The sequence below is a fragment of the Populus alba genome, chromosome 2 (assembly GCF_005239225.2).
Source record: "Populus alba chromosome 2, ASM523922v2, whole genome shotgun sequence".
Taxonomy (NCBI): domain Eukaryota; kingdom Viridiplantae; phylum Streptophyta; class Magnoliopsida; order Malpighiales; family Salicaceae; genus Populus; species Populus alba.
This window is the reverse complement of record NC_133285.1, coordinates 9,829,459-9,844,077: the sequence shown is the minus strand read 5'-3', so window position 1 is coordinate 9,844,077 and position 14,619 is coordinate 9,829,459. Positions and strand designations below refer to the sequence as shown.

Sequence of the window (14,619 nt, the reverse complement as noted above, 5' to 3'; positions counted from 1 at the left end):
GTTCCATCTTTTAATTGCAGACACAGTTAAAAGGATCTTTTGCCCAGTGACTGAAGCCATGAGCGCGTGGATTGATTATAAATTTATCTTTTTTAAGGCTCTCTTAACTAGGTGGACGATGATCACGCCACACTTGGTTACCTAACCATTTGGCCAACCGAATATAATATGCAATATTATACTTACACAACACCTGTTCTTGAATGTTGATTCTCCTTTAGGTTGCCTAAATGATTCGGAAAATGGACAGATATACATACATGTAAAGTCCTCTAATAACAATCAAGAACAGATCATCAAGCTAATGCATCATGTACATGTCCAGAATACTATTAAGGGAAGAAGCAGAGAAGATGAAGTTCAACTTCTTCTACTGCTAAACTAAGAGAGTAAAAATAAATGGCGTGAAAAAATATGACAGAATCATATTCTAGTTGGATTGGAACAAAAGCATCCAAACACCAGAATTTTTTTTTTTTTAAAAAAACAGCTGTTCTAAACTATGCCATGTTCTTATCAACATCTGGCTTTTTCATTGTATAAGTTCTTCATGCCCCGTTCCCGCTTATCAATGTGAAGCATCGAACCGCACCATGGCTATGAAATTTCCTGTAAGTTCCGGAAACATCACAAACCACATGATTGCCCATCCTTACTGTCTGGCGTCCTATCAAACGACTCTGATTTTTTTCTACTTTTCAATCTCAACAAGCCATACAGTTTTCTAATATCCTTCATGGCATTGACACCCTCCTTGGAAAAAAACCCCGACTGTTCCCCTGAATCCTCAGTCGACTTCCTTGAAGAATTATCAGTCCACTGTCTTCTAATGTTCAAAGACCCCCTTCCATCACCGTCCGTTTGCAAAGCAGTAATGACCGATTTCAAGGCCCGACTAGGCGAATTCCTGTTGGCAATCATAAGCTCCCCAATCTCAGCTGGGCTCAAACTGGCCCCGGTTTGAAAAAACTCCTCTACTTGAGGAAACAATTTATGATCCTTAACACCCAAGTAATTATTAGCTAATGTTTTGAAAGCAGAGAAATCACACAAAGGGAAATGAATATGAACATCAATCCGACCGGGTCTAAGAACAGCCGGATCAACATGTTCTTTACAATTCATCGTATAAACCATGATTCTTTCGTCTGCACAGCAAGCATTTAATACCCCATCCATGAAGTTCAAAATACCTGACAAGCTGACCTTCGCTGATTTATCCATCAAAAACCGATCAAGGTCTTCAATCAAAATCACTGACTTGCTTGTCGTCTGTAACAATAACATTTTCATATCCGAATCATCTAAAACCCTTGAAAGATCAATATCATACACATCGTAGCCAAGAAAATTAGCAATGGCCGCAACAAAGCTGGATTTTCCAGTACCTGATGGGCCGTACAACAAGTAGCTTCGCTTCCAAGCACGCCCCAGCCGGTGGTAGTAATGTTTGGCTTTGAGGAATGACTCAAGATCTGATTTCAACTTATTCTTGAGATCAGATTCCATTGCAATTGTATCAAACGTCGACGGATGCTTGAACGGAACGGATCTCCACTGTCTGCTTTGCTCATGACTGTCGATATTTATGTAGAGCTTCACATCTTTCTTCTTTTGCTCGAGCTCGTCTGAAGTTATGTGGATGTGCTGCAGATAGGGACGCAGAATTTTGCGCTTATCGGCTCTTCTGATCTTCAAAACGAAGGTTCTGCAACGATTGGTATCGTTTTTTTCCTCGTTAATCCAAGAAACTCTAGTGCCAATGAAATAATCATCGACCACCTGGTTCGGATCGAGATGAAGGACGATGTCGTGGGTTTTTTTGCCGGTGAAGAGATTGATGAAATCAGAGTCTTCGATGGAAGCTATAGAGCTGAGATAAATAGAGACTTTGCGATAAAGATGATTTGTTTGCATGTTCTCATTGAATTCTGGGACTTTGAAGAATTGATAGACATGGAAACAATCTTCTATTGATCTCCACCATTTTTTGGTTATGTAAATTAGCCCAGTTTTGAACAAAAGGACACGAAGCAGAAACAGTAGACTAAGTATTACGAACAAAAGTAAGATTGGGGCATAGAGAATTTTCATGGTTTGCTGCCTGTAAATTGCTAATAATAAATTAAAAGATGGATTTTAAGGGGAGATTTTTTTCCTCTTGCAAGAAGAAGAAGAAGTCATGTTTTAAAAGGAGGAAGAGAGGTTGATAGAGAAATAACCAGTGTAGAAAGATTTGATTTTGATTTGAAGAGGGAAGGGAAGAAGAGGAAATTAAAATAGGAGAAGGAGAAGAAAAGTTTAAAAGGGTGGAGGAGGTCTAGTTGAAGACAAGTTTAAAGACGGCTATTAGCCTCCGCCAGGTTTGATGCACACGGGATGGACACAAAAACTATTATTTTTAAATAAAAAAAATAAAACAAATGGGATTAGAGATATTCACTGCAATAAGACAAATACTGTTTTGCCCTTTTAAAATAATAATAATAATAATAATGAAATTGATATCGGTGATCATATGGTATTTTTTTCTTGGGAATTTCAGTTTTTTTCTTTAATTTGCATAGCGTAAAGATTATGTTATTTTTATAAGTAAAATTTGTTAACAGGTTTACTAAGGCAATTTGATCTTTTTACATTTTAAAAATATAATATAAAAACTGTGTTTTTGCAGCAGAAATGATGTTTTCAAAAATTTTGGATTTTTTTCACTTTAATTTTTTTTTTGTTTTTAGGTTGTTTTGATGTGTTAATGTCAAAAATAAATTTTTAAAAATAAAAAATACTATTTTTATGCGTATCCGACCGAAAAAATACTTTGAAAAGCAATCGCTATCACCAAGGTTGTTAAAATCGTGATTTGACCAGTAAAATCGTACAATTTTACAAGTCAATATATGCTTAACGTGTGAAATCGTTCTAAAAACTCGAAAATGAGTGAAATCAGGTTGAAATAGAGTAAAATCGTTAAAATATGGTGAAATCACGTAAAATCATGATTTCAGTACTGATTGAACGATTTCATCATAGAATATAAATTGTCATTACTATTGGCCTATTGCTCAAGGTGTCCATCGACTATTGGCCTATTGTTATTACTGAACAAAAGCAAAATCACGTTATGTTGTTCTTTACTTCTTTCATCGCGTTTAGTTTCACTTTCACTCCCACTATCCCACACACACAGAACAAAATTGAAACTCCTAAATTTCTAAAAATATATTATTTTTATACGTGACCAAGCGAAAAACACTTTGAAAAGCAATCAATACCATCGTGCCACAATGCCAAACATGCATTATATTACCCTTAAAAGCAAAATTTATCAAGTTTGCATCCAAGGCTTTTTCATATTTTCAAATTAGTTTTTAGTTATTAACAAGTTGACAGGGAACATTTGATCTTTTGACAAACATAAATATTATTAAAAAAAATAAGTTGCTAATGCATGCAGTGTTGTTCCATGTTAGCGTTTGAGGCATCTTGCCGTGATCTTTTTGTTGGTGTTGCGTATGTATAAGGCGAAGCAGTGATCAGGCTTCGATAAACATTTTTCTTCTCCTTGCTAAAATATAAAGGTGTTCTTTCATTTATCTTTTGTGTCCAATTTGGTCTCTCTTTTTATTGCTATTTATTTTGTTATTGATTTTTTCCTTCAATTCCATTCCTCATCATTTGATTTCATTTAATTTTATATCAAATTTGATCTTCATTCTTTTGATAGTTGTTTTTTTCTCCCTTTTCCTAATTGATTTTTGTTTGTTCTCTTATCATTTGATTTGAAATTATTTTTATTTCAAATTTAGTCCCCATTCTTTTTATTTATATTTCTTTTTTTATGACATTTGTTTTTCAATTTCATCTCTTAGCATTTTGTTGATTTCATTTTTTATTGTGTTTTTTTTAAGCTTTGCCTTCCATGGGGTTGGTTTCGAGTTTATTATCAAGGTTACGAGTTTAAAGGTTAACACGAGTTGACTTTAGTCTTTTTTTTAAGCCCTTTTTTAAAATTGATTTGTTTTCTAAAATTCTTCCTTCAACTCTTGATTTATTAAGAATTGCTTTTAGTGTTTTTTGCTTTTTCATTTTCCTTTCTATGAGCTTATCTTAATATTGTGCCTACTGTCACTAGGTTAGTGAGTAAACTCTAGTTGACTCAGATCTTTTTTTTAATTTTTTTTAATCTCTTTTTTTCCAATTCCTCTCTCGAACATTAGGTTGTTTGATAATTGAGTTTCACAAATTTATTCAGTTTACTTTCAATGAATTTCATAGTTATTTTTTATGTTGTTAATTTTTTTATATTAGTTTATTTATTGTTGTTGCATTTTTTAATCATATTACTTCAATTAACTGAGTTTATCAAACCCAGTCGAGTGAATGACCTAAGTCTCAACTGTTTTAAGACACGCAGCATAACGCAAGCCTCCTATTTGGTAACAACAAAAAACTATAAGGTGTGACTAAATCATTGTAGTGACACTCACAAAACACTATTTACTATAATAGTGTTTTGTGTTGTGTTTTTTTTTTTTTTTTCCTGTTGTGTTATATATTGGTCTCATAGTTTTTTTTTTCGATTTCAACCTTAATATTAAATTTATTAGAAATGGGGCTTCAAAATTTATTTATTTATGAATTTATATTAATCTTATAATCTAGGTTGTGGGTTTAACAAGTTAACTTGAGTTGGTTTGGGTCATTTTTTTTTAGCGTTTTCTAATTGATTTTTTTTTCGCTTTCATCTTTCAACATTGAGTTGGTTAGAAATTGTTTTATTTTTTATGGGATTATCTCAATCTCTTAACCTTGGTCGCGAGTTTGGAAATTTGACTTAAGTTGACTAAGTTTATTTTTTTAATCCTTTATTTATTGAGTTTTTTAAAATTTCACTCTCCAATCTTCTTTTATTTTCTTAGATTTATTTTTGAATTGTATCATTCAATAATAAGTTGTTTGGGAATTGAGCTCTATAGCCCTTTTCAATATGCTTTATGTGGAGGTATACTAATCTTATGGATTTAATTTCTCTCTCTCTCAAATTTAGCCTTTAATATGGGATCTGTTAGAAATGAATCTTCACAATTTTTTTTTTTCATTTGCTTTAATGAAGTTATCATAATCTCATAACTTAGGTCATTGGTTTAACATATTAGTCCTGGTTGATTTGAGTTGTTTTGTAGGTTCTTTTTTTAAATTGATTTTATTTTCGATTTCAACCTTCAACTTTTAGCTGGTTGGAAATTGAGTTTCATATTTTTTATTTTTTTTATAGGGTTATCAGGATCTCATAACTTAGGTTGCAGGTTTGATACGTTAACTTAGGTTGGCTCAAATCATTTTTTTTTATCCTTTTTTAATTTAATTTAATATTAGTTTTTTTTTGTTTTTTTTTTAATGTTGGGTTGATTAAGAATTGACTTTCATAATTTATTTTACTTTAATTTCTAAATGATTATCATAGTCTCATGACCCATCTCACAATCAATATTTAAAAAAGATTTTTTTTTTCAATATCCATTATATTTTGAGTTCATTGTTGATTTTTTTATTAGAAAACATGTTACTAATGCTAAAATATTTTTCCATATATTAGAAAAAAATATTTAACCCATAACGTAGCAAGAACCAATCATCCATTGGCAAGTATAAGAAAGCAATGGACGTTTTGTTGCTTTTATTTTTGGAGATTGGTGATTGTCATAATCATTTATATGGATCTATCTCTTGGATTTTAAATTATTTTGTTAATAAAATAGCGAGGGAGCCTTTTTTGTGTTTTTCTATTATGTTACCTTACTTTTAAGCTTTTTATTTTTCTTTGATGTAATATTTTGTATGATTAACAATATTAATTGGATTGGATTGAACATGATTGAACAAATAATTATCTTGTTTTGTGCTTGGTGTGTTGTGGTCTGAATTGGGTAATTTGTCTTATTTTAAGTTTAGTAGACACTGGACGAGAACCAACCAACCTAGAACCTGGATTGGTCCGAGTTAAAAAAGAAATATAGAACGGGTTTGACCTGACCTAGTCAACCACAGACTAAAGAATGGGTAAAAAATCTATTGATTTTTTTTATTTTAATTTTTTAGTCAAAACAAGGTTACCTTGATTCTTTTTAAAATTTAGGTCAACTCGGATTGACCGTCCTGATCAATAACTCGAGTTTTGACCTAAATTAACCTTCAAGTCAAGTTTTAAAACTATGATAATAATAATTTTTATTTGTATGTTGACTTCAATCAACTCGGGTTGACCCTCCCGATCTGTGATCCAGGCCTTGCCCAGATTAACCTTTTATCCTTATATTGAACTGGATCAACCCGGGTTAACCCTCCCAACTCTTGACTCAAATGTGTAGTTTAAAGTGAATGAAGGTCTCGGGCAAAACTATAAATTGAACCTTTTACAATATTTATAACATATTTTTTTATGTATTTCTAACAAGAAAGGCATTAAGCAATTTTCATTTTGTATTGAGGCCTTTTTTTAAGTGAAGAAAATCTTCATTTCATAAAACATAATTGACAAATATACCTTACTTATTTTTTGGGCTTTTTGTTAAGTGGGGAACTTGGGCCATTGCACAAGTGACCCTTAGCTTAAGTCGGATCTGCTTGCCCCACTTTGACCCTTGAGTCAAATTTTAAAGTATGATAATAACTATTATTATCTTTATATCATCTCGGGTCAACTCGAGTTGATCATCCTGACCTGTGACCTGAGCTTTGCTTCTGATCGACCCTTTAGTCGGGTTTTAAAATAATGATAATAATTATTTTTATCTTTATGTTAACCTGGTTCAATAATCAACCTAACCCGTGTTCCAGGTCTAGCCCCGGATTAACATCTGAGTTGGATCTTAAAATTATGATAATAACAAATTTTAATTTTAAATTAACCTAGATTAACCCGAGTTAATCCTTTGGTAGGGAAATGAAGAAGCTTGTCCTACTCTTTTTAGTGAGATTTGTTTCCCCACTAGATTAAACTTGGACATTATAAGAAAATAATTTTTATACGGTCTAAAGATATACAAAACAATTTCATAAAAAATATCATGTCTTGTATACTAAGCACTATCTAAGGGATTTGTGTGTATTCAGTTTGTTATGTTGCTGTTTGAAAAAAAAAAAAATTAAACATGGATTGCGGTTAGATGCGTAATTAATGCATAAATTAGTCAACTATTTAGACCTGAAAAACATCATTATCTCATGTTTTTTTTTTTTTCCAACCACTAAAAGCATTACTATTTCGTTCGATTCCATTATATGTGGTTTCGATGTCTTTTATTCCCAAATACTATAGATGTGGATTTAATTCTGACAGGTTTATACTTTCTCTTACAAGATCGCAGCGGTTTCTTCTTCTGCATATTGACAAAGAAAAAAAAAAAAAGAGTATAATTTCAGTTTGGAAACCAAAAAAGAGGAAAAGGTTATTTCTGGGTATCCATGGCATAACCTTGAAATCATGTCTTTTATTAGCAAGTACATGTTTTTTAATTCACTTTTATTATTATTATTATTATTATTATTCTTGTTATAGAAAGGCCCGGCCCAAGACGAAAACAAATGGAGGACTTTTTACCTTTTTTTTAAAAAAAAAAAAAAAAAGTTTTTAGAGACCATCAAAGTCAGAGTATACATATCAAAAAGGTAGAAATTTCTTACGTGTGTGCATCTATTTATGTTCTAAAAGTGTCTGCTTGTAACTGTTGTTGAAATTATTTTTTAAAATATTTTTTATTTTAAAATATATTAAAATAATATTTTTTTTATTTTTTTAAAATTATTTTTAAAATTAGCGCATCATAACGATTCAAAAGATAAAAAATTAAATTTTTAGCAAAAACAAATTTAATTATTTTAAAACACAGGTTGACCCGTGTTTCCAAACATTCTATAAACCTGCTTAAAACCCTTTGCAATAAACAAAAAGGATTATGTTCTCATGTGGTCTCTTATTTGACTGTTGTTGATAAAATAGACTAGCAATTCTAAAAGTTTAATTTATATATATGACATTTATATAATCCATGTAAATTTGCAATTGAAACTAAAACAAAATACTATTATGTATACAAAACATATAATTAAATATCATTTTTAAATTATAATAATGTCAAGTGCTTGCTTATTAAAACACTTAAAATATGATTAAGTTGGATATTTATTATTTTTAACTATAAGTAATTTATATTTAAAGTTTTATTGTTAGTACAAAGCAAATGAAATAAATAAGTCCTATATTAATTGGGAATTTTACTTTGTCATTTTCTAATGTTTATATTATTACAAGTCAATCCTAGTCTCATGACTTGGTTTAACTTTCTTCTTTGTCTCCTGAGTAACAGATTAGTCGAGTTAGCTTGAGTTGACTTGAGTTTTTTTTTTATGTTTTTTTTATAATTGATTTTTTTTTAATTTAATCATTTTGCATTACATTATTGACCATTGAGCTTTGTGTTTTTTTCTCTTCTTTTCTTATAGTGTTATCTCGAGTGCAAGTTAGTCAAGTTAATACAGGTTATCTTGGGTTTTTTTTCAACAATTTTTTTTTTATTTAGCTTTAGTGGCTAGGTTCTTCTTTTGAAATCATTTTTATATCGATCTTATATCATGAGTGGTGGATAGTCGAGTTAACCCGGGTTGACTCATTTGTTTTTACCTTGTTTTTTAAATATTTTCTTTTAGTTTCATCATTTAACATTATATTATTGGCCCTTGGGCTTTGTTATTTTTTTTATTTTTCTTTTCTGTGAGGTGATCCCAAGTTTGGGTTTGTTAAATTGATCTAGGTTAGGTTAAACTAGTTTGTGCGAAACACAAATCCAATTTTCATCAATTCATGCACAACTATGGGCAAAAGTGTAAAGTGATGACTATCCAAATCATTTTTCCTTTTCAAACATTCTAGAGTAAAAACTATTATTGGTTACTCTGATTTGTTGAGGGACTAGAGTAATTGTTTTTCATTAAAAATGATGTTCAGGTGTGGTAAGTATGTTTTGAAAAAGAAAAAAAAAATTCATGACTCGAGTTATAGATCCGAATAAGTTAAATAAGTTAGTTTTATTTTAATTAGAAGATAAAAAAAAATAAGCAATGACAATAGATGGATCAAGGTTTTTTTTTAAAGTGATCACAATAATTTAGGAAAAAATACTTTTAAAAAAGAATACAAATAATATAGTTCAATTCATAACTCATCAAATACAACATGATGAAATGGAGTAAAAAAAAAGACCTAAAAAAATTAGCCATAATAAACCTGAATTAGCATGACAAACATGTAACCTCAATAATCATGATTGAGCCAATCTAGGATATCCCTCCAAACTCTTAGCCCAAATTATAAAATGTGAATAACCCAATAGAAAAAAATAAAATAAAATATAAAGCCCATTTAAAAAATAATAATTACAATTCATATTAATTTTTCAAACTCGTGATCTTGTTTATTATACCCGAAGCATCATATCTGGAAAAACCATATGTAGGTTGATAGACCACCCCACCATCACCATCAGGAAAAGGACGTGGCGACACTTCCAATAACATGGTGAAAGGGTATTTTTGGCAACTGAGAGGCTCCGCAGGCGTTGCCTAAATGGTGCAGGTGTCTTCCATGCATGAGTGGGGGCTCTACACATGCCAACTACTTTTTATTTGTTTATTATTGTTATTATTTATTAAAAAAACCTAATTTTTCCTTAACTAACATGATAATAATAAAAAACAAATCATAGTAAAAGGATGAAAAAGCCTATTGTGACAATTTTAATTGTTTGGCTTTCAAGGGTTTTTTTTTTTATTATTTAACTGTGTGTTTTGTGTTTTTTTAAAAAGATTTCCATGCCTAGTGAAACTCACAATTGCTTCTCATCTAACATAATTATCATGTAAACACCATTGTAAAAATACAAAATTATACATTGACTCTAGTTTTAAACTTTTTTACTCTAAGAGTATTTTAATTGTTTCATTGTGAATTTAAAATTTAAAAATACTTATTATTTTTTATTAATTTAGTAACGACCAATACACCTTATAATTTTTTTTTTAAAACTCCTAACGAGTCAAATGACAAAACCATCGTTACACTATTTCAGCTAACAATACAAATGAGTCAAGGTGATCAATGTTTCTTGGAAGGGGGATAAGCTTTTTTTAATAATTAAGGGATAAAGCTTCTTCTAATGATCTCTCTCTGTTTTTTTTTTTTTTTTTTTTTTTCAGAATAATGTTCTCAATCATCTGGTAAACAAAATTGAAGTGAAAAATAACTGGAGGCAAGGGCCGGATCTTTTCTATACGGGTATACTAATAACGCTAAGGGAATCCGTCAAATTGTGGATTAATAGCTCTGGAAGGTTGAATAAAGTAAAACTCGGAATTTTACAGATCTCCAGTTTGGCCAAGAAGGCTCCAAATATTATTCATTCCACTGGAAACTTCTTTTCTTTTCTTTTTTGCAGTTTCGTCCTCCTCCCACCTCGAGGACTGTAGAAGAATTAGATCCAAAGAAAAACAAAAGTAGCGGTTAAAGTCTCACTCATACATCTCCTTTTATGAACTGGGGAGTTCAAATTACTCGGTTGATTACAACTGCACACGTGCGTGGGTTATGACAGTTAGGGAAGTTAAGGATAACAACGTGCGTGCGTGTGTTTGATTTGATGACTTTGATATATTCTTTATTCTCCACGCGAGTTCTTATAAACCCTACAGAAGAGGGACAAATTCTCTCCAGGTGGAAGAACCAGCAGAATGTGCAGGCCGGCAGCAGGATTTGACGGCTTTCCAGCTCTTGACTTCATTGCGTGTATACAGTAAAACTGAGAGGACTTTCAAGCTTGAACAGGCAAGTAAACAGCTCAATTCATATTTTAAAATGTCAGCCAAAATGGTCATGGTGCCTTCCCGTGAAGACTTAATTATTGGTGTTTAAAAAAGAAAACCATGTTTCATTTTCTTCGTTGATTCTACCGTTCTATATGATTTTGTGTATCTTGTGCTTAGAGATTGTTTTGAAATATGGTTAAAATCATGTTTTTAGATAATTTTGATGTTCTAATATAAAAAATATTTAAAAATAAAAAATAATATGCTGATATATTTATAAATAAAAATTATTTTAAAAAATAACATCTAATACATAGCTAAATATCTCAACAGCTAACACTAAATTCTATTTTTTTTTTTGTTTGCACCGTGGCAAGATTAAAATACTAAATTGAAAAATAATTTACTCAGATTTCACAAGAAGTCACTCACATATATATTTACATATAACGTCACAATAATATCTTCCACTGTCTAATTCTTCCACAGAAGAGAAAGAAAGAAAGAAAAAACTTTTGAAAATGATTATACAAGAGAAAGCCATGTCACGAGAGGTTCAAAGATCAAATTATAGAATTCCAAGCTACTTCTCTCATACGGCATTTCCAGAGAGCAATAAGAAATGCTTATATTCTCTATCTGTTTGGGAAATGTCCGCCTCAATTAAACCTAACACACTTTGATTTTCTCATTAAAATTGATGCTTTTTGGACTTGCGTGTAGCTAATGCCGGTGCTAAGACCGATAACATTTTTATTTGGATAAATAGAATAAAAAAAACATTTGCACATCCGTGCGAAACTACACCATTTGTTTTTTTTTTTTACGAAAACGCAATCAAAGTGTGTCTTGATTTTTTATTTAAGGGAATGATTGTAATTGTTTTTTAAAGTATATTTTACTTAAAAATATATTAAAATAATATTTTTTATTTTTTAAAAATTATTTTTGATATTAACGCATTAAAATAATTTGAAAACACTAAAACAATTTTAATTTAAAATAAATAAAAATATAAAAAAAATTAATTTTTTTAAGAACATTTTTAAAACAAAAGAACAAACTGTTACCAAGTATACAGATGCAATGAGTCTCCTTCAACTCCTCTTTATGTTGCTTCATTATTTTAGGTGCTCCTCTGCTAATTAATTCGTGGAGTCCACTTCGCTGCATTGATGCATTCTCAGCAAGCTAAATCATCGTTTGTTCTTAGTTTAAAGTATTTTTTTATTTAAAAATATATTAAAATAATATATTTTTATTTTTTAAATTTTATTTTTAATATTAATTCATACAAACAATATGAAAATATAAAATAAATACTAATTTAAAATAAAAAAATAAAAAAATAAAAAATTTTTAATTTTTTATAAAAAATATTTTTAAAACAAAAAATATAAACAGATTAGGGTAGAGTAGGATGCCTATTATTCTATAAATGAAGTAGATAAACCATAGTTTTAAAAACCAGGCTAGCCTGGGACCGGGGGTGGGAATCGGGCCGGGTTGAAGAAAAAACAAAGGAAGGAATAACCGGTGTGACCTGGCCGCAAACCAGTTGACTTTTTTTTTTTTTTTTTACTAAAATGATGTCGTTTTGATTTATTTTTTTAAAAAAATTCTGACCCGACCAACTCGATTAAAACCCGGAATCCAGGTCTTCGACCGGACCGGATCTTCAAACTATGAGATAAACTATCGTATCAAGTAACCTTAAGCTTTTTTCCCCCCTTCTGCCAACAATGCATATTTGGATAATTATATCTTAGATTCTATGAATTAAGCAGTCTTCCGATTTAACTTTTATAATTTCAATGCCAATCTTAATGTATTCCATAATTCTAAAAATTCCAATCCCACTGTTTCCCTTTTAATGATTTTCTCTTGATTTTCCGGTTATTACTTCCTCCCGTCTCCATGCAATTCGCTTTTGTTAGCTGGATATTCTAATTTATTAAAATTAACTTCAAGATTGACACTGGAAAGAAAATTGAAAGTACAGGACTGAAGTAGAACATTATAAAATATAAATGAATTAATATTTTCATATTGATTTTAAGATGATTCATCATTTTTTTCCCAAGATTATTTAATAAAAAGTTTTTGAAATATAAAAGAGTAATATCTATATTATAAAAAAAAATTCGTTCTTAAACTCGATATAATGGTTTAAATTTATAAAATTTTTATCTGATTTTTTATTTAGCCTGAGTTTTTAATTAAATTATATAAGAAATTCTTAATTTTTTATAGAAATTATCGTAGTAATATCATGTCAAGCCAATTCTTATTCACACGAGTGTTATTTTACAGTGCGATCAATATCAACATCTTTTTTAGTTGTGTACTTAAATATTTAATTGTTGTGGGTTGAATTAAAACAAATTTAAATATAAAAACAAATTTAAGATAAACTTTTTAAAAATATTAAAATAGTAATATATTGATTGACATGCTATGTTAATCTATTAAATTTATGATTTAGGTTAAGAATTTTACTAGATTTACTATTTTTTTTAATTTAGTTATATGATAAAAAATAATTTAAAATAAAAAATTAATATGAAATGATAAAAAAAAACAAAAATTCAATATTAAAGATTAAAATTAAAAAAGGACAAAAAATCGGGTCAAGTGCTCATGGAAACAAAATTAAAATAATTATTCACTAAATAATATAAAAGTAAGAGTTATTTATAATTTCTTGAAACTTTTCTATTCATCATTGTCATATAAAAATTAATTAAATGATGCCTTAATCAGTCTTTTACTTATGCATTTCATATGGTGAATATATATTGATTACTATATTTTAAGTTATTTTTGGAAAAGTAATTATATTTTAACAATTTGAATATCTTTAATTATTAATTTGGTTACACATATTGTGTATTTTGTTATAACTATTTTTTTACAGAAAAACCAAAAATAAATCTTGATTAAAAAACTCAAATATCTAATGAAATAAAAAAAAAAAAATCTTTTAACTCCTACATTCTGATGCATTTACATTTTATCTTTTTATATTATATTTTTTATTATCAAAATATCCCTCAATCACCAAAAGAATAATCATTTTTAAAAAATAAAACAATAAAAAAATTTAAGAGACTTCAACCTTATAAAAACACTATAAAATTAAACCCCAAAAAAATTGTCAGCGTATAAAGAAGGGGGGGGGGGTTTGTTACCGGATTCCTTTGAAAAAAATCTTGTGTGCTTGGGCTTCCATCCTAGGCCTAAATGCCTAATTATTTTTTTTTTTTCTTCTTAAAAGGATGGGAACCTTATTTTTTGTTTTTTTTTTGTATAAAAAAATAACATGACATTGTTGCTTGTTATATATATATATATATATATATAAAAAGCTACGTTATTTACATAGCTACATTTTAGATTCTTGCCATTATTATGGTGGACAAAAATAGAAAGGCTTCTAGTGTTGAAAAAAATCTTGTGTGCTTGCTATTACTTTTTTTTTGTCTTTTTAAAAGGGTGGGCACCCTATCTTTTTTTTTTTTTGTATGAAAAAATAACATATGACACGTTATGTTATAGAAAAAAAACTGTGTTATCTATGTGGCTACATTTTAGATTCTACCCATTATTATGGTGGACAAAATAAGAGGGTTTTTAGTGTTGAAAAAAATCTTGTGTGCTTGGGCCTTCTATCTTATGTCTACATGCCTAGTTAATTTTTCTTTTCTTTTTAAAGGGGTGGGCACCCTATCTTTCTTTTTTTGTATAAAAAAAATAACATAT

The 14,619-nt window shown here is 29.4% G+C and overlaps 1 protein-coding gene across 1 annotated transcript; it reads right to left on the bottom strand.

Annotated features, from left to right (window-relative positions):
* Window positions 1–253: 253 nt before the first annotated feature.
* On the bottom strand, window positions 254–2,366 carry LOC118063446 (AAA-ATPase At2g46620). The gene has a single exon (XM_035077486.2). It carries the CDS (start codon window positions 2,092–2,094, stop codon window positions 628–630), a length of 1,467 nt encoding a protein of 488 aa, XP_034933377.1. The 5' UTR covers window positions 2,095–2,366; the 3' UTR covers window positions 254–627.
* Window positions 2,367–14,619: the final 12,253 nt, after the last annotated feature.

What these genes read in the sequence shown, in the direction of transcription:
- LOC118063446 (XM_035077486.2), bottom strand. Translation starts at nt 2,094, where the DNA reads ATGAAAATTCTCTATGCCCCAATCTTACTTTTGTTCGTAATACTTAGT.